The sequence below is a fragment of the Neopsephotus bourkii genome, unplaced genomic scaffold (assembly GCF_033783945.1).
Source record: "Neopsephotus bourkii isolate Nb327-2 ecotype Australia unplaced genomic scaffold, CSIRO-AGI_Nbou_v1 NB_1589, whole genome shotgun sequence".
NCBI classification, from domain to species: Eukaryota; Metazoa; Chordata; class Aves; order Psittaciformes; family Psittacidae; genus Neopsephotus; species Neopsephotus bourkii.
This window is the reverse complement of record NW_026902065.1, coordinates 2917474-2945469: the sequence shown is the minus strand read 5'-3', so window position 1 is coordinate 2945469 and position 27996 is coordinate 2917474. Positions and strand designations below refer to the sequence as shown.

The following is a 27996-nucleotide window of genomic DNA, read 5'->3' as shown; positions in this document are numbered from 1 at the left end:
ATGTACTGCATTACCTTTGAACCATGTCCGAAACGGATGACAAAAAGCTGTCCATTCTTTTGGAAAACATCTCTGCTCCTTTCTTAAAAAAGTTGATCTGAAAAATACAACAAAAATGGACACTAGAAGTTATCTTGGCTTTGGCATACAAATACCAGATGGTGAGGACTGAGTTAACAATGATCCCATCATGACTGATGCTTTTGGCTGGTGCTCAAACACATGGTCAAAGCAGCTGTGTTGCCTTTCTTTGCATTTTTCACTTTTGGAACTTCCCACCCTCACACACACATAAGCTACTGGCTGATGACAGATATGTTTCTAACAAACTTGCTAAATATCTGCAACAAGGGAAGAGGCAGTCTTCTCCCACACTGGCACTGGGCAGAACTGGGTCTAGTGGTGTTGTAAGCCACAGCATGCAGTGCCACCATATCAAACAGAATGAGGCACAAGCCATCCATTAGATTTATTTGTTCAACCTGGACTACCAGCTCCAACCTGGAAATTTTTAAAGTGCTATGGCAATTGTCAGTCAGGAAAGTGATGAAGTATAGCTGTGCTAGCAGAAGCCTCCAGGACAATCAGTTATGTCAACTAGAGATTTGCCATGGATTTTGTTCTACTGAAGGGGCTAAAAAAAGCTACTAAAGCCAAAATGCACATTTTAGGACAGAAGATGAATTAGGACAGAACTTAGCTGGCACAGCTCTGCAGGCATGCAACAGCAGCACTCAGTGTAGACTTGACCTTGGGTAACCTTCTGTGGGGCACACAGTCATCATTAGGGCCTACTGGCAACTGTGTGAAACATGGACATGGCTAATGCATGTTTGAAATTAATTAACTTAAAACAATAAAATCAGTGAACTACTCTGGAAAGAGATATAAAAGCAAATTCTTGGCTGTTAAGCAATATATTACCCATTTCATTCAATTTTGTGATTCTGCTCTTTTCCCCTAGCCTTTGGACTCTGGATTCCTTTAACCTGGAACTCAGATTCTGATAACCACATTATTGACCAGACTCCCTTTACAGACAAAGGAGAGCATGCTCTCTTAAAGAATGGTTTACCTGTTTTATTTCAGAAGTCTACTTCAGGAGGGAAGAGCTCTAAATTCACTGATGATAGACTGACACGCCTACCTTAGATGTTGATGTCAGTTTTCAGTCAAATAAACCCTGTATTAGCCACTGCTTCTTCCCAAAATCCTTTATGATTTGCTTTCATTGGGAAGGTGAAATATTACAAAGGTTTGGGTAATTAATAAAGAAAACATATACTCAGCCTGAAGGGCAGTTTGTGGTATTTAAGCATCAGTATCAACCGGCTTCTGGCTACTCAGTCATTCCCATGATGACCCAAGAGCTTCCTGTATAATGTACTCAGATATGGCAGTTTTGCCAGGTAGGTTCTATTTGGCTTCCAGTAAAAGAAGCTAATGCAGTTGTTTCGCTTAGTGTAATTACAGCAGAGAAGCAGTGTATACTCCTGTGATGGGGAAAGTGACCAAATTCTCATTTATTACCTATTTTACATGGGTCACATGATCTGCAAAAGACACAGGACAATGGAGATGATGACCCACACTACAACCAAACAGAGCGCTGCATCCAGTTTTTGTTTTCATAGCCCAATTCTCATTTTCCCAACTCTCTTTCATCAATGTCGAAGCACAACACACATTAAAATGGGTGGTAATTGGAATCAAGTGCTTTGAAAATACTAGGATGTCTCCTAACATCCTGGAGAACGACATTATTAGTATTATGCACTTTACAGAGCTGAGAAGTACTCTATGAAATTGCTGGCAGAATAAAGATTAGAAAGAGGAGTTGCCAGCCTTATACTCAATCCACTCTACTGTTCGACTGTTCCAGTTCTCCAGAGCATGCTCTGTTCCCTACCGTGCACGCTCCTCATCAGTATGCTGAACATTATGTGCCAGGAAGGGAACTGCTACATAGGAGAGTTTGTGCAGACAGAGTAAACAGTGGGAGCAAATGCTGCTGCACTGATAGCTTAGCTGTGAAAAAAAATTAAGCCCAGGCTGATTTTGCATTTAAGTGTACTGGGGTTTTTTTTATTGGTGCCTTTCCTGAGTATCTAAGCATTCAACTATCTCCCACAGACGAAATCAGTTGTTAGCATCCAAGCAAGCTAATAGATGTTTTTCCCTCCCCCGGTATGGTGTGTAAGTTCTGAAAAGAAGAAAAAATAAAATTCCAGGACTACAATGTTTTACCCTTCCCATGGAGATGTCCAAGAGATACAGACACTTTCCTGTCCATACCTGTCCTCTAGTATATCCTAGCATAGGTTCCATCATTGCCACTCTCTTCCTGTACTGCAGAGCATTCAGGGCACAGTAATACTGCAGAGATGAAAGGTGCTGCTTTCTTCTTGCGTTTGCCACTTCTTTTGCCACTTCTGCCTTAAGCTGAATAAAAATTGATAACAAGGCTGACAGTGTTATTGTCCATACGGATACATAATATTTTCAAATTGTTTTTAAACAACTCTTATGACAGAACTTCTCCACATTAAAATGATGGAGGAGAAACTAAGAAAGTAAATGCAAAACCCAAAGCAAGTACTTCAAGCCCTTCTCTGGCAAGATACTTCAGCATCTGGGCAGTTCCTGTGACTATAAACTATGTAACTATCACAACTAAAATTCTGCATCTGATCTCAGTGCAATAGATTCATTTGCATGTGAGATCACAACACAAGCCTACAGGTGCAGAATTCAGGGATTAATAATTTGCAATATGATATATCACATTCTGTTTTGTAAATCACTTCCTTTAAAGGACCCTCATGCAGAACTGATGCTCTCTTAGGGTTGAGCAAATCACACGCGTTTTGGCATACAGGGATATATTCTGGAATGGTGGTCCAGTGGGCAAAGAAGAAAAAAATGTAAAACAATACCACCAACAGAATTACGTACTGTAAGTGGAATGATAATTGATACAAAAAATTTTAGCAGGAAGGTAGATGGGAAAAAATGGAATGCTTTATAAACAGCAGACACAAGGCTTCATGACAGTTCACCATGAATTGTACCCAGAGATTAAGCATCATCACATATGCTGTACAACAGTAGGCCTACACAAATCTATTTATAGCCATTTGGACTGCCTCTGTCTGAAGAGCTCCCCTGGATCTGAAGGGCTCTAGTTCAGCACAATACCTGATCATTGCCTAACTTGGAAAAAACAGGCATAACTTTGCTGAATTGCGGTTTAAAAACTTTGTGTCTGCTTGGGAACAAAATCACAAGTACTCTTGAACTACTGCAAATTTAACTGATCAACTCTCTGAAATGCCCAAGCGAATAATGATGCAGACAGAACGGCTGATAGAAACTTTTCCCTTTCATGTTCGTTACCTTTTCATTTTCTTTCCTTTTCGGTAACCTGCTATACTTTGCCATGGACACGTCATGTTCTGTAGACAAGGAATATTATTTTCTTTTAGAAATGTGATGTGTGTGTGCACAGTTTCAAAGGGTTTCTGTGATATAACAGGTGCCCACCATTAGAAACAAACAAAACAGGGAAACGTACCATTGCTAGCAAGGCCAAAAAGATCCTTCAACGTGCTTACTTCTGGAAAACAGAAATCAAATATTCAGAGTAAAACCAGCTGTAAAAACCTTGTTCCATTGAGACCATTTGTGGCACATTTAATGGCTAAATCACTCCAGTCCTTTCACAGGAGAGATGCACAGGTTGTTCCTGTCTTGGAAGTGATAAACCCATTCAGCTGCTAGAGAAATAAACAGGCAGATAGCAAAGTAAAAGCCAAGTTTACCTGATTGAGCAAGTTATCTTTATGAAAAAGATTGTTTATCTGCCAGTGAAATGTACCCAAAGCACCACCATTTCAGTATGTTTGTTATGACAAAAGGAACACCGCTATCATAAAGATTGCCAATTCTGAGTATCTTCCTGATGATGCTCACGTGACACTGGGAAATCTATTGTCCTAGAGACACATGAACTACGCACTTTTCCTGTACATCTTCATCAACACGGAACATTTTGTGCTAAATTCCTCTGTGGAAAGAAACATGTATCTAACACATCTGACTGCTGGCTATGATGCTTACATAGCAAACACCGAGTCTCTGACACAGGTACCTCAACTTCCACACGTGTTGGGCACAAGCTCTCTCAGCGCCCATATGTATGCTGCAATTGGCAAAGCCCTTCTCAACAAGCTACAAAGAAAGCATATTCACAAGAACAGACATTATGCAACTCTGAAAAGAAAAAGGGGAAATTGCAGGATGTCATCAGGGTTTCTGATTATTTGCCACAACCTACTCATTATTCACCTTTGCTCCTCCCTTTTTCTCCCGGAACACTTCCTCATGACTGATGCAGAAAATCAGAAATTCTTTCCAGGACCCACTAACTTGTACCTAGATGTTTCTACAGAAATCAACACACAGACATAACCAGACCAAAAGTAAAAACAGGAACACTGTTAATCTTCCTTGCTTCCTTGTTTAATCCTATGATGAAATTTTAATATGACCAGGCCTCTACTAAAAATGCTGTTCTACAGAGTGTATCAGAGAAAAAAAGGAGGTTATGATAGATGGATAGAACAAAAAAAGACCCGCCATTCAGGGAAGCTGAAGAAACTTTCATCTTTTGTCATGAAGCAGCTGAGGCTTCGGATGCCGGCTTCACTTGCATTTTCTTTTTATGTCTTCTTTTATTAAGCAGGGGAAAGAATCCAGAAACATGGCAGCATAATCACTATATCAGTGAAGCCACATTAAAGATGTGGGAAACTGTTTCCAGACCCAAGATCTTACCATCCAAATCCTGATTTGTATTTGACATTCTATGATAAGATATCCATTAATGGAGATACCTTGATGTCTTCACAATTTCAAATGAGATGCTGTGATGCAAGGAACCTAAACCAGTCATTATTCTGCTGTAGTTGTTTTGCCTCCCATCAAAATAATGTGTTTAAGAAGTACATAAACAGGACTGAGATTAGCAGGATGAGAAGTAGGCTTAAAAAAAGGCAAACACAAAACAAAACCAAAAACCTGCAGTTAAAATTTAAAACTCATGTTTCTGTTGCATGCATAGGTTAGAGTGTCCTTGACCTTGAATATGAACTTTCCTTTTCAAATGACACCATGTTTGTGTTATTACTTTGCTATATGAATGTCCAAGTTTGTGCAATCAGGTTACACAGAATCACCCTTGGTTGGCAAGGACTTAAAGAGGACTGATTCCTTAGAAGGACAGGATTAGACTATACTCTCAAGTAAAAAAAACCAAAACCAACAAACAAAACAAAACATTCTTGTTTGTACTTTTCAAACAAACTCAAACTTTTGAAGTGAGACAAACACTGCAAGCCAGATGCCTTGCTAAATTTCCCTTCTTTAGGCAATCATAACACCAATGACTTCAGTGAAATTACACTAGTGTAAAAGCAGAGTGACCCAGCAAAGAACAAAGCTGTGTGTTTTCAAACTTGCACCATACGGCACATAAAATGTGGTGAGCTTGCACTCTTTATGCCTGCCTGAGTAACAACACGTACCCATCAAAGAAATTCTGTAGCGGAAACTAGAAGTAACACCAAAACTTTTCTGTTCAGCATAGAACAAATGATTACATGGCATTATGTCTCAGGTTAGTATGTAATAAGCAAGAAGGAACACAGAAGGAAAATTAAACCTTAGAATAAAATTTACCTGTGAGATCCTTCTCCCGAAACTGTATTATTGGGAGAACCATTGTATCTGCAAGCTGTTTTGCCAGTTCAGAATGAAGAATATTGAGCTAAAACAGAGAATAAAGGAATGCCCTAAGACACAGTGTAAATAAATACGTAATTTTAAAAAATAACTGAATTCTACAGCCTGCCATTTGTGCCCAGAAGACAAAGAAAGGATACAGAATCATAGAATAGTTAGGGTTGGAAAGGACCTTAAGATCACCAAGTTCCAAGCCCCCCTTGCCATGGGCAGGGACACCTGCCCATGTACTTCCAATGTACTTCAGTACTTAAAATACATCTCTCAAGAAATCTAAGAGGAACTGGGATTTTCCTCTAAATTCTTAATTCCTGCCTGGTGTTTTCCAAGGTTCTTTTCAGTTCTCACATACTGTATTAGGGCAGTTCACTTAGCCATTAATTCTAATGCTTAACCCAACAGGATTTAAACTTTAAGTAGCCTTTGTTAACCAGTTTTTGTTAGTCTTCATACTACAGAGTTACAGTCCCACTGCCACGACTAGAATCTCTTTCCATTCATTAAGAGTTACCCAGGACACAATCACAACAAGGGGTAACCACAATGAAAGATCCCAAATATTTCACCTATTGAGCAGTTTCCTGTTCCTGTTTTTGCAAGTGTTGTTCTCTAAAATTAAGCACACTGAGATATATTTTAAAGCACTCATGTGATTCTGTTTAGTATGGAAGGCAAGGCTCTCACATCAGCAGTGGACTGCTAAGAATATCAGATGGGTTCAGGTCAGATAACTAACAGTCACACTGCTAGCACAACTCATACTACAAACTAGGAGTGTGCCACAGGCTGACATGATATTCTGCTAGGCCTCTAGGCAGGGTTACAGGGTTATGCAGGTAAGGAAGAAGTCATTATTTCCCATTAGATGCTACAAAACTAAATGAGGGCAATTCAATGCCTGTAGAACAGAAAACTGAGAAACTGCTATGGGGGCAGCTAACACACAGAAAAGGTGGCTGAGGAATGGAGCAGGTTCTTGTGAGGGAAAATGTAACCAACAGAACTTAACAGAGAGACTCTCAGCTTTCTGCTCCCAAATGGAATGGTTCTTTTGTGCCTGGGAAGGAGAAACTTCTTGTTTTGATGTACTCATAGTTCACATAGACAAGTACAAGACCTGTGACAACAAATGCTCTTTCCAAGTATCCCCCAAGAGCCCATGTGCAGTTGGAGAAGCCTAAGGGATTCTTCTCACTATCTTGTTGAGAATTATCCATGGGCTCTACAGTTTTTAACTTACTTTTTGCCCCACAACTGTATCTCCTCTCGCAAACAGCAGATTTCAATAAAGCCTTTTTGCCTTCTTAATGCAAACTGAAAGTAGACTAACAAGAACACTTTTCTGATGGCACAGCCCTGCTCACAATAGAGTGATGTGACAAATGATACTTAAGCAGTAAGGATCTAGATACTTAATACAATCATACAATAGCTAGGGTTGGAAAGGACCTTAAGATCATCAAGTTCCAACACTCCTGCCATGGGCAGGGACACCTCACTCTAAACCATATCACCCAAGGCCTCATCCAACCTGGCCTTGAACACTGCCAGGGATGGAGCATTCACAACCTCCCTGGGCAACCCTTTCCAGTGCCTCACCACCCTAATGGGAAAGAATTTCCTCCTTATATCCAGTCTAAACTTCCCCTGTTTAAGTTTTAACCCATTACCCCTTGTCCTATCACTACAGTCCCTAATGAAGGGTCCCTCCCCAGCATCCTATAGGCCCCCTTCAGATACTGGAAGGCTGCTATGAGGTCTCCACGCAGCCTTCTCTTCTCCAGGCTGAACAGCCCCAACTTTCTCAGCCTATCTTTATATGGGAGGTGCTCCAGTCCCCTGATCATTCTCATGGCCCTCCTCTGGACTTGTTCCAACAGTTCCATGTCCTTTTTATGTTGAGGACACCAGAACTGCACACAATACTCCAGGTGAGGTCTCACAAGAGCAGAATAAAGGGGCAGGATCACCTCCTTCGACCTGCTGGTCACGCTCCTTTTGATGCAGCCCAGGATACGGTTGGCTTTCTGGGCTGCAAGCGCACACTGAAGCCGGCTCATGTTCATTTTCTCATCGACCAGCACCCCCAAGTCCTTCTCCACAGGGCTGCTCTGAATCTCTTCTCTGCCCAGCCTGTAGCTGTGCCTGGGATTGCTCCGACCCAGGTGTAGGACCTTGCACTTGGCATGGTTAAACTTCATGAGGTTGGCATCAGCCCAGCTCACAAGCGTGTCAAGGTCCCTCTGGATGGCATTCCTTCCTTCCAGCATATCAACTGAACCACACAGCTTGGTGTCATCAGCAAACTTGCTGAGGGCGCACTCAATCCCATTGTCCATGTCACTGACAAAGTTGCTGAACAAGACTAGTCCCAACACTGATCCCTGAGGGACACCACTCGTTACTGGTCTCCAGCTGGACATTGAGCCATTGACCACAACTCTTTGTGGCCGGCCATCCAGCCAGTTCTTTATCCACTGAGTGGTCCATCCATCAAATTGATGTCTCTCCAATTTAGAGACAAGAATGTCGTGTGGGACAGTGTCGAACGCTTTACACAAATCCAGGTAGATGACATCAACTGTTCTACCCCTGTCCATCAGTTCTGTAGCCCCATCATAGAAGGCCACCAAACTGGTCAGGCAGGATTTCCCCTTAGTGAAGCCATGCTGGCTGTCACCAAGCACCTTGTTGTTTTTCACATGCCTCAGCATGCCTTCCAGGAGAATCTGCTCCAAGATTTTGCCAGGCACAGAGGTGAGACTGACTGGTCTGTAATTCCCCGGGTCATCCATTTTCCCCTTCTTGAAAATGGGGGTTATATTTCCCTTTTTCCAGTCATCAGGAACTTCACCTGACTGCCATGATTTTTCAAATATGATGGCCAGCGGCTTAGCAACTTCATTTGCCAGCTCCTTCAGGACCCGCGGATGGATTTCATCAGGACCCATGGACTTGTGCACATTCAGATTTTTAAGATGGTCTCGAACCAGTTCCTCTCCTACAGTGGGCCCAAGGTCTTCATTCTCACAGTCCCTGCGTCTGCCTTCCAAGACTTGGGTGGTGCGGTCAGAGCCTTTGCCAGTGAAGACCGAGGCAAAGAAGTCATTCAGAACCTCAGCCTTCTCCAAATCCTGTGTAGCCAGTTCACCCGAGAGCTTCCTGAGGGGGCCTACGTTCTCCCTAGTCTGTTTTTTATTTGCTATGTACCTGTAGAATCCCTTCCTGTTATCCTTAATATCCCTAGCCAAGTTTAATTCTAACTGGGCCTTAGCTTTCCTAACCTGGTCCCTAGCTTCCTGGACAACATCCCTGTACTCTTCCCAGGCCGCCTGTCCTTGCTTCCACTTTCTATAAGACTCTTTTTTCATTTGAATTTTCCTCAGCAGCTCCTTATCCATCCAAGGAGGTCTCCTGGCCCTCCTGCTGCACTTCCTTCTAGTTGGGATGCAACACTCCTGAGCTTGTAGCAGGTGATCCTTGAATATCAACCAAGAGTCTTGGGCCCCCCTGCCTGCTAGGGCTATATCCCATGGAACCTTACTAAGCAGGTTCCTAAAGAGGCCAAAGTCTGCTCTCTTGAAGTGCAGGGCAGTGAGCTTGCTGTATGCTCTTCTCGCTGTCCTGAGATCTCAAACTTGACCATCTCATGATCACTGCATCCAAGGCTGCCCTGGAGTGCCACATTTCCAACCAGCCCTTCCCCGTTGGTGAGCACGAGGTCAAGCATGGCACCTCTCCTTGTCATCTCCTCTATTACTTGCAGAAGGAAGCTATCTTTTAAAATGTTACATGGGCAGGTCTAACAAAAGCATTTAGGAAGACTCCCAGTACTTGGCAGCAACCTAAAGGGAGTAGAAGTGCTGGGTGCACACAGATGTAGGACCTAACCTGCCTCCAGCAGGCATTCCTGCAGCCTCCCCTGGACACCTCTGTGTTCTGCACTCACAGCTACTAAATTGCAACTTCACTAGTTCACTGCTGCTCTGCACCCATCCTTGCTGAGCTTTGTCTCAAACTGCAGTGTTTAAAACTTAAATATATAAATGTCATTTTAAAATGGAATTAAATAAAAAATGGCCCCAGACTACATGACATGTCCTGTTTCAGCCTCTTTTCTAATTTCCCTATTTAGGAAGTTCACCTTTGCTCTGAGGACAGCATATGGGACAAAGCCACAGAAACACATTTTAAAGGGTGATATTAAAGTTCTCCATCCCCAATTAGGTGATTCTGTAAAACTCAGGCACTATCTAGCCTTCAGTGGAAAGGCTCAGAAGCAAAATGACAAAGATCAAAAGAAAAAACACTAGTATTCTATATTGTAGAAATAGAATATTGGCAATTTAAATTACCTCATCCACAACTTTTGAAAAGTAATGAAGGGTGGATATCACTTCTTCATCTCCTTTACCTAAGGCAAAATGCTGAAAATAGAAACACACATTTGGTCCATAAATCAATAAAATGAGTATAAAAGAAAACACGCGTTTTACTACACATACTCCTACAAAATGCAATAAATGATAAAGCTATACAGAAAACAGCAACTCAAATACTCTTTTTACCCTGCTCCTCCTGTTTTAAATGACCGGAGTTTGGACAGCATGTTTAATCCTTATTGTACTCATTTTAAAGTGACAGTCACACAATGGGAACAAACACGTTCATTCGCAACTTCATAAATTTAGTAATTCACATTTTGCACCTTTTTTTAAGATTCTCAGAAGTGCCGTAACTCCCCTGAACATCCTGGGGAATTTTACAGCTGCCTTCACATGAAACCAAGTAAAGCAAATGCCCTAAGCTCTTCTGTAAACCACACTATTTACACAGACTTCTTTGCAAGTGCTGAGGCAGAAAAGAAATCAAAGTCGTATGTTGAACATACCTGCTTTTCATAGGCAAGGAGCTGCTTCGAAAGCTGTTGTGTGGCAAGACACATTTCATTCTGCAAACAGAAGTGACATGTTAGTAGAAATAAGGAAAGGTCTTTAGCTCTGCTGCAACTACCAGCTTCCTGAGTGAATCTGCAACTACTTACACAAGGATTCAGCTGTATGAAAACAACTATCCCAAAATACCTGCATAGAGAAGCAGTAGCAACAGGTACATTTCAAACCTAAACACACAATTTTAGTTCAACTACTTTATTTAGAGGTAGGATTTGGGATTTAGTTTTGGGTTTCCCCCCACCTACCAAAATAACAAAACTAGAACAACCTCAAACATGTCAGCTGTCATAGCAGCGTAAAAATGTTTTATGTTGGTTAACCAACTTTTCCCCAAATCTACAGCAATGAAGAGAACAAGTAGATGTGCCTTTATATAATACATGCATACTCAGGGAATCTACTGATGTAATGACAGTGTTTTAAGTTGACACAGCACAGAGTTCTGTATTCTCATGGCTAAACTTGCCAATGACAGTATACACATCCTTCAAGATGTGCTTATGCAAAGCAAGACTTGTAGGAAGAGTATTTAATTTTGCTTGAGAGTTGAAAAAAACAGACAAGGATTTGGTCATGTCACTCTTTAATCAGAGTATTCCTAACACCAGTATGTCAAGTCCTCTGTCCCCGATTTGTTATCAATTACTTAAAACTGGAATAAAAGAAAAATGCAAAGGGATGGGACCTGTCTTAACCCCTGTCAGATCCTTTTCTTCCACAGTAATTCACAAAACTAATCATTTCTAATTTAATTTTACACCTTGACGTGATCTGTTCCTCTCTCCAAATACATACGGCCATTAGCAGTCTGTGTAACTGGGAGCAATCTCTGAGCTGCTTTAATAGCACCTTTTATGCTGGGGTTGGCACAGAAAACCATTAAAACTGGGACAGAGTTTATGTGTTCTTTTATTGTCCCTTGTCGTCCTGAGCAAGTGGAGCATGGCAGTTAGTTATTTGGGCCAGAGATTCGGAAACACACTTAACTTCGGCCTGAAGCCACCTCTGACATATTGCATTACAGCCTGGTGCTTCTGCACCACCCTGGCATACCTGGAAGAAGGGTTAATATAGAGAGCAAGGCCTAAACATTTAGCCAGCATCTCAAGTGAGCCCAAGTGCTCAGGAAGAACAGAGACATAGCCACAGCCTAGGTAACAGCAGCTGTATGTGAACACAAGGCAGGAAAAAAATGAGTGAGCTCATTCTGACCATCTTGAAACACTATGGTGATAATACTCACAGATGGCTGGAGATGGGAGAGCAGAGGCCTTCCACAGTACAAACAAGGGCTCAGAACCAAGTTAATCTGGGTCCAAACTCAGATCATGTGCACCCCATGACTGTTCTCACCTCACACTGATGGATTAGTCTTGTTTCTTGTCTCAGACCAATTAGTAATGAGCACTTTCATAAAATAATAATGCCAAGGTCTCATGTAAGAGTTGCAAGTTTGTTATGCAGATTGTGTAGTTTTTCTTGTGAAAAAGCTGTATGCAAATACTTATACTTGACATATAAGTATTTCCAAGCCCATGAACGGAAAAGGATGCCGTGCCTTATAATAAGGTAACAAACTTTGTTAATGGCTCAGGCAAGGACAGGAATGTGCCTGACCTTTCCGCCTTGAGGCTGTAAGAACACCTGAGAGACTTTGCAACTTCAAAGTGGAAGGTAGCAAGCAATGATCTGATGATGGAAAGGATGAGACTCCTTGCATGCGGACAGATGACATTTGTAGGGCTTGTTTCTTTGTATGCCTGTGGGTGGTCTGAAGATGAATTTAAGATCACAAAAATAAGCAGAGCTTCTCAGACCTGGGATCTCTTTCACAAACACAACCTCAAAGACAGAGCTGAGCAAGGCCTGAAAGAAGACCAAGTCTTCACACAACAATTGTGAAGCCACCTGTCAGTTGTACAGCTGGGTCACGGTGAGAGAAATCTTTTGAAATTAAGTGAGCATTAGAAACATGCCCCTTTTTTTTCTCTTTTTGTTTCAGTTGACTTATTCCTGTAAAGTCTGCAATGGTGTAGTCTGTTTGAATCTGGAAAAAAAAAATGCTTCTGCTTTAAGCTTGCTAACTGTAAAAGAAGAGTTAGAATAATGGGCTGACACCAAAGGCATCCTATTCCTTTGTATTAGCCATTCTCAAAGCTCATACCAGTTTGTTTTTAAAGACTATCAGATCCTCAATTTGCTCACCTAATATCCAAAGAGTAATAAAGAGTAGCATTATTCATCTGTGTGAGACAGTTCAAAGATGGGCAATGCAAAGAGGTGTAAGTTAACATCATATCAAGTGTATGATTAGGTGACAAGAGTCACACATAGACCCCAAGCAGGCATTCAAAGCATGTTACTCTGGGTACGGAACAAAGTAAGGGAAGGGCCTGACACAAAATTTACTTTGGGATTTTGGGACAACAGCTCCACACTTCACTGATATCCTGTTGATGCCAACAGGTCACATTTTTCATTTAAAGGCTTGGTTCTTTTTGACAGAACACCACAAACGAACTTGTTACTCAATCCCTGCCAATACAGAAGAGTTAATCTGGGTCCTTCATCCTCTCTCCCAACCTCTGCCAAACTTTGATCCCAGTAGAAGTAGAAAATGATTCATTGTATCACTAGGAAAACACACAAAACAAAACAAAAACCAAGAACACATACCAACAGCTGTAAACAAATCAAATTAAGCTAGCAAACTGAAACATAGCCACATTGCATAAGGAACAGGAAGCAAGCAAAGTGCTCTGCTGACCTAGTAGTAATATTGCATTGCTAAGCACACTGGGAAATCTGGGAAAGTTCAGCTTAATCCTCCTCTCATTTCTTCCTAATCTGCTTTCTCCCCTCCCTCCCACTACTAATCAGTCCCAAGACTTAAAAGTTATTTGCATTGCTTCAGACAGATCCATTTAACCTAGGCAAATTATTTTAACAGGTTTTAATCTATTTACAAGCCATTTTCCCATGGAATACTGCAATATTCAATTCTCTTGTCCTAAAGTGACTGAAATTCAGTATACCACAACAAAAGAAAAACTACAGTGCAGTCCTGACAGCTTGCTCCACATCTCTTCCACATTACATTAACACTTCAGAATTCATCAAGCATTTATGCAGCAGGAGAGCTTCTGAGGAGATGATGTATCAGGCAGAAATTCAGTAAAATCCCGAACAGAAACCGAAGTCGTCTATACGAAGGCAAAATTAAGTAGTACTGGGCCTCACAAATACATTCATTTTCATTAGATGATTTTACCTAACCGGGAACACACTGTTGCAGCATTACTGTAAAAAAGTATACCAGAAGGAAGGAAGGATTGTATGCAAACAAGTATCAAGCAATCAGTTATGATTACAGATGTGCTGGCTTTTCTTCTTTTTTAACCTAGCCCTAAGAATAAATTTTTATAAACTTCACTAATAGCAGTTCATAGAGATAAGGTAATGGAAGTGATGTCTTGAATCTAGCATTAATCTACCAGAAATTAAAAACCAACATATTAAAACATATTGCTTAATTCTTAAGTTCAGTACCTTACCCTGCCTCCACATCAGTTGGCAAGAAAACGTCCAACTGTTATTTTCTGATCTAGTGCCAGAACAAAGGCATGTGATTTTTCTGGGCCAATTTCACCTTCTTCATTATGACCTTTATTCACCAAGCTGTTCATGTCATCACAAGAGAGTATAATTTTTCTCTAACCTGTTTCTAATAAAATTTCCATGCTATTAATCATTTATCCGTGAGGCAGTCCATCCCTTTTTAGGGTCTCTCTTTGTATTTTTCCAAAATAAACTGAGGGCTAGTACACTGAAGTCCAAAGATATTTCTGTAGACAGTCACCTAACAGACTCCAGATTTGAGGGCATGTAAAGGATTAAGTTGAGCCTATAAATTAACATCTAAAACCAGACAACTATTCCAACATGTCCATTTCCAATCCCAATATAATGAAGCTTCCTGCAAAGCTACTTTCCTACTCTGGCTGAAGTTGGCATTTTAAAAACTCTGCTAGTAACCAGTGCACAGAACTGCCAAAGTTGTCTTCACATAAACAAGCAAGATACTGGCAAATGTATTTATTCAGGCACTGTACGTGCAGAACGATATGCAGTAAAATTGGGCTTGCATCTGGGAAAGCTAAATGCCCCATAAATGAGAAAACAGCATGTGGCTGAAAGAGGTAGTTGCAGCCTTCTCATCATTTCAGAACTAGGAAACACATTTACCTTCAAAACCAGGCACAGCACAGAAAGAACTGGATCTTGATACAACAGTTTTATGAAGCTTATCTACTTCTATAAAGCTTGTCTACACATGCGTGTCATAGAATTCTCCAGCAACCTAGGAAATGTTACAGTCCTACAGGCTTAGGTTTGCATATTAAATGGCTTGGAAACATGAACCCAAGGTTGAGAGAAGCTAAGTCTCACCAGGGTGCTCAGGCTGCCTAGCACTTTATAAGATGAAGCTAACATATGGCTTGCCCTGCTGCTGATTCACAGCATGGCATTCAGTCCTCACAAATGTAAACAGTTCAGCAAGAATCAGCTACAAGCTTCAGGAAACAGAAGATACTAGTCAAAACTCTGCTGTAAAATAGCAAAAGCAGCTATAGTAGGATGGCTGTTTCAGTAGAGAAAGAATCTCTTCAGTTTCCTGGAAAACAGTTACTAACAGCAGAGTATCCAAACATTTATGCCTCCTTGTAGTACTCAAATCTCCAGATCCTGCTTAGCACAACATAAACTCACTTCCAGGCATGGTGACAGCTTCATCACCAGTATTAAAAACAACTCCCATGGCTTTGTAAATACATTAGTTCTCATGTGATAACGCTCTGCTTACCTCTGTTAGCAACATATGGTGAATATGCCCTGGGAAGTGCAAAGGTATAGGGTGCAAAATTACAATGAACATTGAATAGTAATATATACAGTATTTCAGAGAAGCCGATGCTGACAACTGTAATTTACTGCAAGTGTTTTTTCCTATATAATATTCTATTGAAGTTTCTCTAAGTGGAATTGAAAGTTTACAAAAATGCTAACTTAAAATGTATTGTTTCATAAGGTTTTGGGAAAAATATATTTTGAAAAGGTAACAGAATTGTTCCCTCAGATGTGAAAAGAAAGCAATTAAAAGAAAAACTCTATCAGTGTTTACTTGTTAGTTTAGCAAGAACTAATTGAAGAATTCTGAACACTTGGGGTTAGCTATGCAACATAATAATAAAATCTATGTGTGCCCTAGAGACCTTGACACCTAGCTACCAAGTTACGGCCTAGGGTAGTCAATACACAGGAAGATGAAACAAGCAGCACTGCAGAAAAAAATGCAGTTATGAGCTGTCATGAATTTGGGAAGAGAAGTAACGCTGGTGTTAATCACCACCTAAAATAGTCCTGGACAGATTCAAGCTGTCCTGATATCCATGTAATACAGTGCATATTACCCAAGACTATTCCATAATTGTAAAGAGTTTCCTTGGAATTCTGGACATAAAAAGGCAGTGAGCCCCAGAGGCTGTTGCTGCTCTGACCCTGTGACTCTGGAATAACAAGACAACTGTTCACAGGGACAAATATACTGAACAGAATTACACTTCACAATTCCCATGCTGTTCTCTCTCTGGTTATACTGGTAAAGGCAACATGGATTTCTTTTTATTCCTCTTCTGCCATCACTGCTCCTAGTACCTAGACAGGTTGGTCAGGAATCATAAGATGAAATCTCTTTCCAATGACAAAATACTGCATCTTATTTTCCTCTAACCTACTTAACTGTTTATCCCTTGTAACAGTCAGTAGAGACACAACAGTCTCTTGAGTTTCCAAATAGCATTTTATTTCAAGTGGAGATCCCAGCTGAGCCAGTTCTATAGTATGATGGAGAACTTGAGGTGATGGCAAAGCTCTGAAAATAGTTTGCTATGGCAGTCAGGAATGTGAACTGGGCACACTTTGCTCATACATCATTGCAAAAGCCGCAGCATGCAATTGAAGTAAATGAAGTTTTCTACCAGTTTCTGCTTGCCGCATTGCCTATTCTCAGGTAATAAAATGTCCAGAGCAATGAATTCATCATTCACAGAACTCAGACAGCAGTAATGCCAGATGCACCATCAGGGCTTGCTTGAGAGGAAGAACTATGGGAATAAATCCTGTAGGGCGGATTTCCTCTGTAAGACCACTAAAGTGATAACTACCTCACGGAACCACAGCACAGATGGAGAACTACAGCAGGGAGTACAATATGTACTCACACGGATGTGGTTTATTTGATGAAGACATATAAAAATGCTTCACTGTAATTACACACATAGGCTTGCCAGACCAATCAAACCTTGCAACTCGAGCACAGCTCATACATTTGGTCCCTGTGACTTCTCCTTAATTGCAGCATCATGCATTGCATCTGCCATGTAGCACTGCAGTCTCTTTTTCACTACAGAACTCCATGTGCAAAATAGTCACCACCCCATTACATCTGGTGCGGGCCGCCAGAGGCGAGAGCACTGTCCTGGTCTTGCACAGCAACCAGGGGCTTGTCACACATTAAGGGCTGTGCACCCAAAGGCAATCTGCTAGCAGTATATCACCCAGCTGCAGCCTAGTGTTACCAGCTCTTCCACATGAACTGGCTCCAGGTGCCTAGGTAGCACATCCACTGCTACACACTGTGCTCAAGATGCCACCTTCCACTCCTGGGACAAAAGCAGTTTCAAGTCATTCCAAAGTCATTCCATCCTCAAGTCATTCCATCTACTTCCTTTTACTAAAGCCCATCCCAGTGAACACCCATCCCAACAATTGCCCCACTCTTATAAAAAAAAGTTAGAAGCATGCAAAATGAAGCTCTGCTTGAATACATGCAAGTGTGAAAAGTTAGGTCCCCATCACCTAGCAGAAACCTGTAGCTTAAAAAATGAAGGGGGGGGAGGAATGTTCAAAGATACTCCTAACTTTCTCAAGTGTTTTAAAAAGCTCTGTGGAAATTTCTCTTTCTCACATAGCTTTCAAAGGCACTGATCCAAGTGTTTAGAGTAGCTTAAGCTGTCAACTTGCAAGCTTACTGCTGCTCTGCACAGAAAACAGTGTTTTGGGACAAATATATGCATGTATCCACATGGATAATTAATAGCATGGTACTAATTGCTATCCCCCTGAGACTTTGCACTGCATCTATTCAGAATCATCAACTATTGTTATCTCATCATGAGTTACAGTGGCTTGAATTACACAAAAATCTGAGTTTTCATCACAAGGAACACTAAACTTCTAGTAAGCTACCCCAGAAAATCTTTTTTTCATTACTGCGGACTGGTATAACCCACTGGTGTTTTGTCTGCCAAAACTGATTCCAGTAATTTTTACAGTCATTGCTGCAAAGTAGGTCAGTAACTGTATTTCCTATTTTATGGGTAAGGAAATTAGAGCAGGGGATGACAATGACTTTGCAAAGACAAAATTTAAGTCAGGAAATAAAAAGATTCAGAACCTGGCTTCTCAATACTCTCAACTTTTACACTATTAAATCTTGCCCTCTCTCAAAATGAAAAAGGCTGGTAGCAAGTACTTCCTAATATGCTGCTATTGAGGCCAGACAATGTATCTCCTACCAACAAATACAATCATCAGCAAAAGCTGATTTTCTTTCAGGTTGTGATTAGACAGCAAAGAAGTATTACATACAGATTTTTCTGAACTCTCCATTGATGTTCAGTGTGCAATTCACCATTACACTTCTCTTTCTACAGCAAGTGCAATCATATAGCATGTGCCCCTCAAAAATTAACTGTTAATTCAGTTGGAAAGTGTGTCTTCCTTTGAAATATTCATAAATAGGTCCTGGAAAGCATAGACTGATTATTTGCAAAGCTCTGTAAAATTAGTCAGAAATCAATGTTAGCCTGTACAACACCACAATTTGCTTGGGCATTAACCACTATATATGGCTAAATTAAATATTTTCCTTAATTTTTATTTCAGAAAAAGTCAAAATTTTGTCCCAATTTCAGTGTATTCTTTTAGGTCTATACAAAAATAAAGACTTTTTAAAGCATCGCAAAAAGTTTCTGGTTTTTTTTCTGCTTACACAATTAATATGATACACTTATGCTTTCTTCTTACTGCAGTGACATTTTTGTGCCACTACAGGATTCTGAGAACACAAAGCCAAACTGAAGTCACAAGACACAGTGATTCCCAAATACTTAAATAGCAGAAGCAGCACTACGAAGAACACTAAATGTTAAGTGTCACTGGTAAAGTCCCCAACACTGGCCAGTAAATCAGTGGTAGTGCAGGGTGCCCTCTTCCACATCCTTACAAAGCTTGACTTTAAATAACTACTATGCACCTCCCATCTCAAAATGGCATCAAACTGTGATGATGTATTTCAAGGAACACATCCAATATTCACAAGTGACTGAATATTTGGATCAAACTAAAGCAGGAAATGTGCAGGAAGAAAGTGGCCAAGAAGTGCTGGGAGTAAGAAGTAAACTCAGTAGGACTCCAAAGGACAGATGGGTAAATGCGCTGAGACACTGAGAAGAAAGAGGAAATGTAGTAACTTTAGGGCAACAGAAGCAGAGAAGGCTAACCACCAAGATGAAAAGGAAGAGGCAAACAGAAGCAGACAAAGCATTTTTTCACAGATTACAGGCCAGAGTAACCACTTCCTAAAATGCCATCCTAAAAAAGGCATCAACAGGGGAAAGAGGCATGTAGTCCACAAACTGGACAATTCCAAACCGTATTTATCCTCCGATTTCCTTCTTTCATCCATTTCAATCCTACCTGCTCTTTGGTCTCAGATTCCTACAATCCAACACGCCCACACTCTTGCTACTCTTAAAGCTCAGTGACTCTACCAAAATGCGCATCACTGGTTTTCAGTGCTGATTCTATGTCACCTCTCCAGACCCTGGATGTGTATTGTATTGTCTTCTGAGTATCTAGGTTGTGTTGTAAGCCTCTGATTGCTCTGCATTTGCACACAACACAGGACATGAAAACTCTGAAGCACTCCAAATCTTTCAGGTGTGGGTAGCTATATCCTGGACAGACGTCTCTTCCAAGTCATACTACCAATACCCAAAAGCACAATCCCACCAATGGACATACATCTGCAACAGTTTTATAGCTGAACTAATTCCTGATAACTGAAGAATTGGGCACTGAAGTCTTCCAGTAAATTCAAAATACCCTACTTCTTCTCACCTCTCCCTGTCCTTTGATTTACTTGTGTAAGAGTAAAAATGCTGTTGTTTCTAAGGAACCCAGGTATTTAACTTACATAAATGCCTGCAAAAAATAGTCTATGGGATAGTATATGTCTCTAAAGACATCTAGATAGGGTATTTTGAAATACCTAGTTCTTAGCTTCACTGAAAAATCACTCAGGTTTACAATAGTATTTTTCAGAGCATTGGATACAATTTACCTTACAAGTTTTACTTTCAAAGGGATTTAGTCCTCTAGGTCATGTAAGTACTTCAGAAAGTGGTTTGTTGTTTTTTTTTCCCCTCTGCTCCTGTATTTTTCACACTGACTACTTTAGGTACTCAGCTTCAGTATGACATTCTTGGTAATCAACAGACACAGACAGCTCCTTCCAAATGGTGAGTCACAGCATCTAAGTTAGATGCCTGAAGTCAGTACAAATACTTATCTGTGTATTGTGTCTACATTCAGACAAGCAGTTTTGTCAAGGCTGGCCTTCCAGTGTATGGTAAGGTAAGGACATATCACAATTTTTTTTTTATTAATTGTTTGGAGACAGACAAAACAAACAAGATTTTTTCCATGCATGACTCTTCTGAATGTCAAGGCAGAAAGGGGCTGAGATATCAGACGGAAAACACCTGTGCAACTCATCTTAACCGCAAGAGGTACAGGTACTAGGCAACCTCCATGTAAGTAAGAGTATCATACTAGCAATTTATCTTCTCCACATTGAACAAAAGAAATACAAATGACAAATTACCTGAGCACCATAGACTCGTTGCATTGCCTGAAGCAACTGGTTTGTATATTCAGTAAGGGTTCCTGCATCTTCTTCAAATACACTGAGCAAAGACCGAGTCTTCAACAAAAAAAAAGAAAGCAAATTATTTTAGTCCTGAGTGAAAATATTAAAAAGAATCGTAAACAACTGTATATAGATGGTAGCAAAAAATACAAATCAAACAGAAATAGTAAGTCTTTAAAACTTTGCATAATTCTATTCATTCAGAATCTCAAAACATGTAGAAATTATTCCTTCTATTATGGATAAACTGAAGCATAAGGAAGCAAAGTGATAAAACACTCCAGCCAAATCCTGACTCCCGGTTTGTTGCTCCAGTTAATAGCCATTCCTTCCAACAAAATTAGGAATGTAAAAAATCCTGAATATCTATCTGCTGACTATAGAAATACAAACCATGTTAAGGACTCTGGGTCAAACACCACTGCTTGCTCACTTTACTTCTCTAATGTCAGAGTGCATTAAAAGCACCCTTTTCCATGAGATAATTTACACAGTATTATTCACTCTCAACTGTCTTGAGCAATTCTTAAAGGGACACTGCCAAACCTAGCTGATGTAATTGGCCCAAACAACTGCATGCTCGTCTAAATAACAGGTGCAGAAGCATACACCCATTCAGTGATACCCCGCACTTTCTCCATTCTGCTAGCTCATCCTTGTCAGCAAACAGCAGGGAAAAAGAGCATAATGACTTGTGTTATCTTCAAGACATGAATTCCCTTCATTTTTTTTGGTGGAATCATCAGGAACAAAGAATTATGTTGGTGACACAGCACCTGAGATGGGAAACAAATCAGAATAATGACAAGCGCCAGAGTTTGGTAGATCATTACAATAACGAAAGAGGGAAGGCTGTCTCTTTAACAAGGTCATGATCCATCCTTGGTCTTAACTTTAGTTAATCCGATCTATTTGATGCTAACTAGCGATGTCTTTCCAGCTGTACAGCTAACTTCTATGACATTAATCAGTTTCATCTGCTTATGTGAGGTGAACACAAAAATCCAGTACTTTCATAATCACATTAGTACTGTCACAGAGCAAGTGCTTTATCTATCCTACTATTACAGGAATCTCTAATGTACTTGTAGCATCCAAGTTCAAATCTGGGAAATTTATTTCCAAGATTTAAGATAGTTTAAAATGGCAGGGGAACTTTAACAGAAGGCATATGTACTTCCTCAAGCCACTTATTCTTCCCTGCAAAACTCTGCCCAGACTTTATATTTGTCCTGAAAAACTCAAGCATCTTTCAAAAATCCTGGCCTACGATTAACTATCATTTTGTCTCTGCCAAGAAGGATCTAAGTAAGCTAAGAGATGAGTGTTGCTCAGCAGTTAAAGTCATGACTTGGGAGTTAGCCACTGGGTTCTGTTCTAAACACTGCACGCGAGTACTTCCACACTCTGAGTAATTCTAAAGCTCTCAACATTTCAGTCTGCTAACATGTTAAGGTGCTACAATACTTCTACCTTAGAAACACTGGCAGTCAGTGCATTTGGGAGACTAGTTTGAGATGTTAGCATGCAAGGAGATATGTAATATGAAGTACTGTTTTCAAATAAAGAGAATGTAAAGAATGAAGAATGGACAGAAGGCCAAGTCAATGAAATGGATACTAAGAACCCAAACTTACAAGGGACCTTTGTGCAGAACACATGGACAGTGGCATGATTTTGAGAGTTTTCCACACTAAGCCATATTTCAGTGATTGAAAACGTATTGCTTTTAAAAAATACCTGGGTTTAAATATTTTACCCTCAATGATGAATTAAAACAAGCAAAACTAATGTCAACAAATTATCTTCCATCTCGACAGTGCTCATCTGCCTTGTTTTGTGTTACAACAGCACATAAAATGCATTGGGTATGAAGATAGTTAAAAAAATAAATCTAGGCAAGGCAAAAATGATAAAACTCAACACAGTGCTTATAAACATAAACCTCAAGTCAAAGCTAAAAAGTTATAAAGGAATTGTCCGAAGTAGGGTACAAATCACACATTTCTTCATGCTGGTTTCCAAACACGGGAATGACAACTAAATTCCTAAATCTCACTTTCTGCACATTCAGTTCTTCAGACATCTAAATATGGATTAAGGTAGAAGAACTCTAGGAAGTAATTTCTGAAAGCCTTGGCCTCAGTTATTAGCACACTGTTCAAAAATAATAAAAACAATTAATGATTCAAGTAGTTTGGAAGTTATTCTTGGAAGCTTTTCCATTTAAGAACACCATTTCAAATTACTGCAAGAAAATACCAGCACATGTATATTTCAGTTGTTGCTGTTTTGACAAATTCTGGAATAGCAGCTAATGCTGCTGAAATAAACCAGTAGTCAAAATATTAAGCTAACATTTAGGAGGCCTCATTAATAGCATCATTATCTCAGTTTCTTACAGCACAGGAAAAAGTTTCTGCTGTCATGGAAGTACTTCTCTTGGTTTTAGCATGACTGCTTACGTAAATTTCTGTCCGATTTTGTGGCCAAATATTTCAAAATAAAGGCGCTTCTTATGGCCTTTTTCAGACAGTATTTGGAGATAAATCAAGACAAAAGTACTATGCTGTTAGGGAGAGAGAAATCAAGTTCCAGAAAGCTGATGAAGAAATAACTTTGGCCTAATTCTCTTCTGTCTTGCATGTAACTCACATACTTCACATTCTTTACACAAAGTGAGGTTATATCCTTGTTTTACCATCCCTTTGCAATCCTGTGACTGTACAGAGCAGAGGAGAATCAGGTCACTTCACACAGAAGTAATCCCACAAGCTGCTATGCTGTAATTTCTGTGGGACAGAGACTTCCTGCTTTCATTTCGTAGCACCCAGGCCACAGAAGGACCCTTTGCATCGTGAATGTAAAGCTCTCCCCAGTAAAAAAAAGTAATACAAACACAAAAGATGAAGGAAAATACTACCCCATAAATAAAGAAATAGATTTTAGCAACACTGGCCCAGTATAAAAATTAAACAACACCCCTCCCTTCCAAAGTTGTAGGACTTGAAAAAAAGTAATGAACAAATTAAATCAAAACATCCTTCAAATATTTGGGTTTATGCAGAGCCTGGTATTTCCAGTAATTACAAAGGAGATGTTAACAATCCTCATTTCAGGTCAGAAGAAAGATGAAGACCTCCAGGTTCAATTCACTGCATTGTTCAGCTGCTGTCAGCCAGTGTTACATTTTTAATCATTGAAGGAAGTGTTGAGCGAAGAGGTGCAGGAGAGTTCACTTATCTTATGTGTCAAGTTCTTCAGCTCCAGAATGCAGTGGAGAAGTTATTAACTAAAAAAGTTAATAAATGCTCTTAATAATGTTATCTAGCACATTTTGGTAAGCTGGAACACAGAGGAATTCAGGCTGGCAGGGAACTCTGCAGGTCACCTTGTCCAAACCCCTGCTCAAAGCAGGGCTGTCTGACATTACATCAGGTTACTCACACTTTTTCTTTTTGAAAACCTCCAAGGATGATTCTACATACACAGTATCAAACAGATGATGAAAATCATTCTTACAAGGATGGGATTTCACAGAATCATAGAAAATCAGGATAAGAAGAGGTGATCAAGATGAGCCCGAAGACTCATTAAGTCCTGACAGGTGCATGTCCAATGTTTCCTTCAAAATGACTCATGACAGACTTCATAACACCTTTCAGCAATCTGCTGTGTATCTTACCTATTCATTCCTCCTCATCATCCATCATCAGATGAGTTAGGATTACAACACAGGCCTACTTGGGAGCTACTACCCTGTCCTCCCTTCTTCCTTCCCTGCATCGCCAATTACTTTTGTATTTCTGTCTGCACTATGGTTTGTCTTCAAGTGCGCCTTTCCCATCTTTCTGTGCAATTTTGACTCTTGCCTTTTCCCCTTCCTTCTCTATTCCACCCCGACTTCCTTCCTTCCACATTCCTTTCCCAGCTCTTGAGGCCTCATACCTCTCTGCCCCCCCCAAACATCCTGACATGGTGTGTTCTTCACTGCAGCTATGGGGCATCCACTGTCCTCTTCTGGGGTCTCTGCAGCTGTGTCAGGGGTCTCTTCTGCAGCTGTGTCAGATCATGATTCCAAGCGATGGGGCATGGGGCACGACACTGGGTTGGGTGCAGGTGAGAAAGGTCCTCCCTGCATGCAGTGGGGAAGGAAAGGCTGGCAACCGCCTGTTCTCGTTTCTCAGACTCCTTCAGGAGGTCATCTTTGATGGGATCCACCTCATCTATCCTCATGGGAAGCTCCTGTATCTGAACTACCTCCCCTGGGAGCGAGGAGGAGCACACACGCTGGTGGTGACATTCCTTCAGCCCACGTCTGTCACCAAGGCCAGGTGACTCACAGAACAGAAGCCTCCCTTTCCCTCAGGGACTTAGGAGGAAGCCAGGGCCGTGTGCCATACCCATCTATCCTTCCCCAGCACACCTCCCCTCTACAAGGCAACTCTTACAGCTACCCAAGACAAGGGCACATGAGGAAAAAGCCAAAGGAAGAGTTTCTCAAAGGGTGCTGTGCCCCGACCTCTTCACACCATGCCCCTGCGCTGGGGTGCAGCTCTCTTCCCCGGAGGCCCCTAGCAGCAGCCACAGTTTGTATTTCCCTGGGAGATGCTCAGTAGGAAAGCCCTCCCCCGACGCCACACGGGTGCTGTTTACCTGCTCCACAGCATCCCGACAGGCGAAATCACCCCGACCCACTTCTCCGCCCGCCCTGCTGCACCGCCTGTTGACACCCCTGTCCCCGCTCCCCGACCCTCCCGGGGTGTCATCCCTCCGATGCCCCGGCCGGACCCAGCGGGCTGCGCCCCCCGCCCGGCCTCGCCCCTGGCAGCGGGCCGCTACCTGCGGGCTGTCCTGCAAAGCCTCCTCCAGGAGGAGTTTGTCGACGGCGGGCATGTTGTCGCTGCGGCGCGGCCGGGCGCTGGGAGCTGGGTGCGCGGCGGACGCCCTCTGGCACGCCCCGGCGGCGGGGCTCGGCGGCGTCCCTCCTCCGCGGGCAGCGGGGCACGGCGGCGGGGTGGCTCCGCTGGCGGGGTGGGGGCAGCTCACTCCTCCCAGTTCCCGTCCGCCGGAGGAAGCGAGTCACGGGGGAGGCCGGCAGCGGGAGGGAGCGTGGCGGGCGGGGGGAGGCTTCCTGCCGCCATTAGTGCGTCGGCCTGGCCGGCATCGTGGCGGCCTCACGAAGGGACGGAGGTCCCTTGTGGAGACTCCACCAGCCCGTCCTTCTCAAGGGCTGGAATGACCTGCAGCAGCCTTGCTCTTGCCTCCGTCCACGGGACAGTAGACTGATGGGGAGCGGGGTGCAGCTGGAGCTGTGGGATCCCCCCTCAGCTGAGGGAGATCTCTCTGGGTGTGGGATGTGGTGGAAACGAGGGGAAGAGCCCATCTTTCAGCCTAGGCTTGTGAGCAGTCCTCATTTGTGGCATCTGCATTCATTCTTTACTGACAATTCCACAATGAGAACTACGGGCCGTAGAATGCCCCAGGCAGGTCAGTCCCTGGTCAGCCATATCCCTATGCTTGGGGGGCTAGGAGGGGTGCATTTTGAATTACTGGTACCTCATGTACAAAGCCATGTTTTTATTAGCGTCTCACTGGTGTCTTAATTGTGTCAGATAACTTCAGCATTTGGACATTAATTCAGAGGCTTAGTTGAAAAAAAGTAATGTTTTCAGAGTAAGTAGAGTCTTGCTAGAGGCAGGGATACCTCATTATGTTCATGTCTTTGAAGGGTGGCCGATGCTTTTGGATGCCTCAGTTTCTCTAAAAGTCCAGATTTACTAATCTGCAGATCAGTCTCCCTGTGCTTGTTGGCTGTAGCTTTTGTTGTTCCAGTATGGCTCGAGACTAAAATGGAGATACTCAAAACAAGAATCACATTTAAGGAAGAAAAACAACATTTCTGGGAAATTTAGGAAAAATCCTGATAACAGAATAGGCAGAGAAAAAGACTAGGTGTGAAATGGTAAGGTGTTCCTGCCTTCAAAGAGATTTCAGTCTTAAGATACCTCAAGTTGCTACCCTCTTTTAAAAGAAAAAGAGTTTACAACTTGGGTTGTAAAAGAACCCCAAGCGTTAACATTGGTCTGCTTTGCCATTATGGTCGGTGCCTGCTTTGTGCATCTAAATCCTGGTGGATATTTCCACTTCTGATATTCTTCAGCATTAGTGAACATCCTGTATGGCAGGAAAGGTGATTGCTAATACAGATTTTATTTTTTTTTCTGTTTGAGAGGCCTTAGGAAAGCTTTTCAGATCAGCTGGATGATTATTTGCTTTAATTATGTGTAAGAAATGACCGCTGAACCCTGTAATTTGGGCTAAGATATTTCTGTGTGTCTGACATTGATTGGTATTGCTTCTGAAGCTCGTGAGAGGACCTTTAACCCAATGTGCCAAGCCTGCCTTGGTATGATTCTGCTCCAGTGGTCCCAAAGCTGGACTCCCTGTTCCAGGCCCTTGAGTACGAACAGAGTTCTCACGTTCAGTCCACTTTTCCTGCCTGAATAAAGACACTGAACCATAATAAAAATCACCAGCTAATACCAAAAATACCAAGTATGACAGTACATATTTATGTAATAAGAAAACAAAAATAAATATGGCTTTTTCATAATAGTGTTGTTTCAAAGAATTTTGGAATGGGAAAGAGGTCAAGGACTTTTTTTCCTACAAAATATGAAACAAGGCAGTAGTTGGGCATTAGACTCCAGGGTCCATGACCGTTTCTGAGCCAGTTTTGTCAGTCTGTGTGAAAGTTTTATTTTTCTTTCTTCAGAGATTTTGAAAACGTTGCTTGAAATTCACTGTGGAAGAGAAGACCATGCTTTGCCAGATTTCTGCTATCTTTTAAAGTAGCTTCAGGGCATTTTTGAATACTTTCCAAATACTTCTGTTCCAAGTCTGCCCTTGTCTTTCCCTCTCTAGTCCTGAAATAGTTCAGCAACAGCTCTTCCCCATTGGGTTGAAGTATTTCCTTCACCAAGAAAACATCGGTGGTTTGTGTTTTTATTTCACATTGTCATCCTTCCCAAGGGCTACAATTTTTAAGGTCTTATCTTGCTGACTTTTGATGACTTCGTTTAGTCTAAGGTTCAGGTGTGGAAGCCTATTGTCATTCCAAACTTGAGGATGGCTATTTCCAGAACAGGTTCTACTAGTTGTGTTTAAATAAAACAGAAAGCA

The 27996-nt window shown here is 41.5% G+C and overlaps 1 protein-coding gene across 2 annotated transcripts in view; it reads right to left on the bottom strand.

The window, feature by feature from the left end:
• The window catches only part of APPL2 (adaptor protein, phosphotyrosine interacting with PH domain and leucine zipper 2), a 38553-nt gene extending 12681 nt beyond the window's left edge, over positions 1–25872 (bottom strand). The window contains exons 1-9 of one of the 2 annotated variants that reach the window (XM_061371849.1): positions 25654–25872; positions 20767–20865; positions 10694–10753; positions 10158–10229; positions 5740–5827; positions 3575–3616; positions 3397–3455; positions 2296–2442; positions 15–97 (exon numbers count right to left, since the gene is read on the bottom strand). In XM_061371849.1, coding sequence (XP_061227833.1) covers positions 15–97; positions 2296–2442; positions 3397–3455; positions 3575–3616; positions 5740–5827; positions 10158–10229; positions 10694–10753; positions 20767–20865; positions 25654–25707 — 704 coding nt within the window. In that variant the 5' untranslated portion in view covers positions 25708–25872. The remainder of the gene's footprint in view (positions 1–14; positions 98–2295; positions 2443–3396; positions 3456–3574; positions 3617–5739; positions 5828–10157; positions 10230–10693; positions 10754–20766; positions 20866–25653) is intronic. The other variant, XM_061371850.1, reaches the window with a different exon arrangement.
• Positions 25873–27996: the final 2124 nt, after the last annotated feature.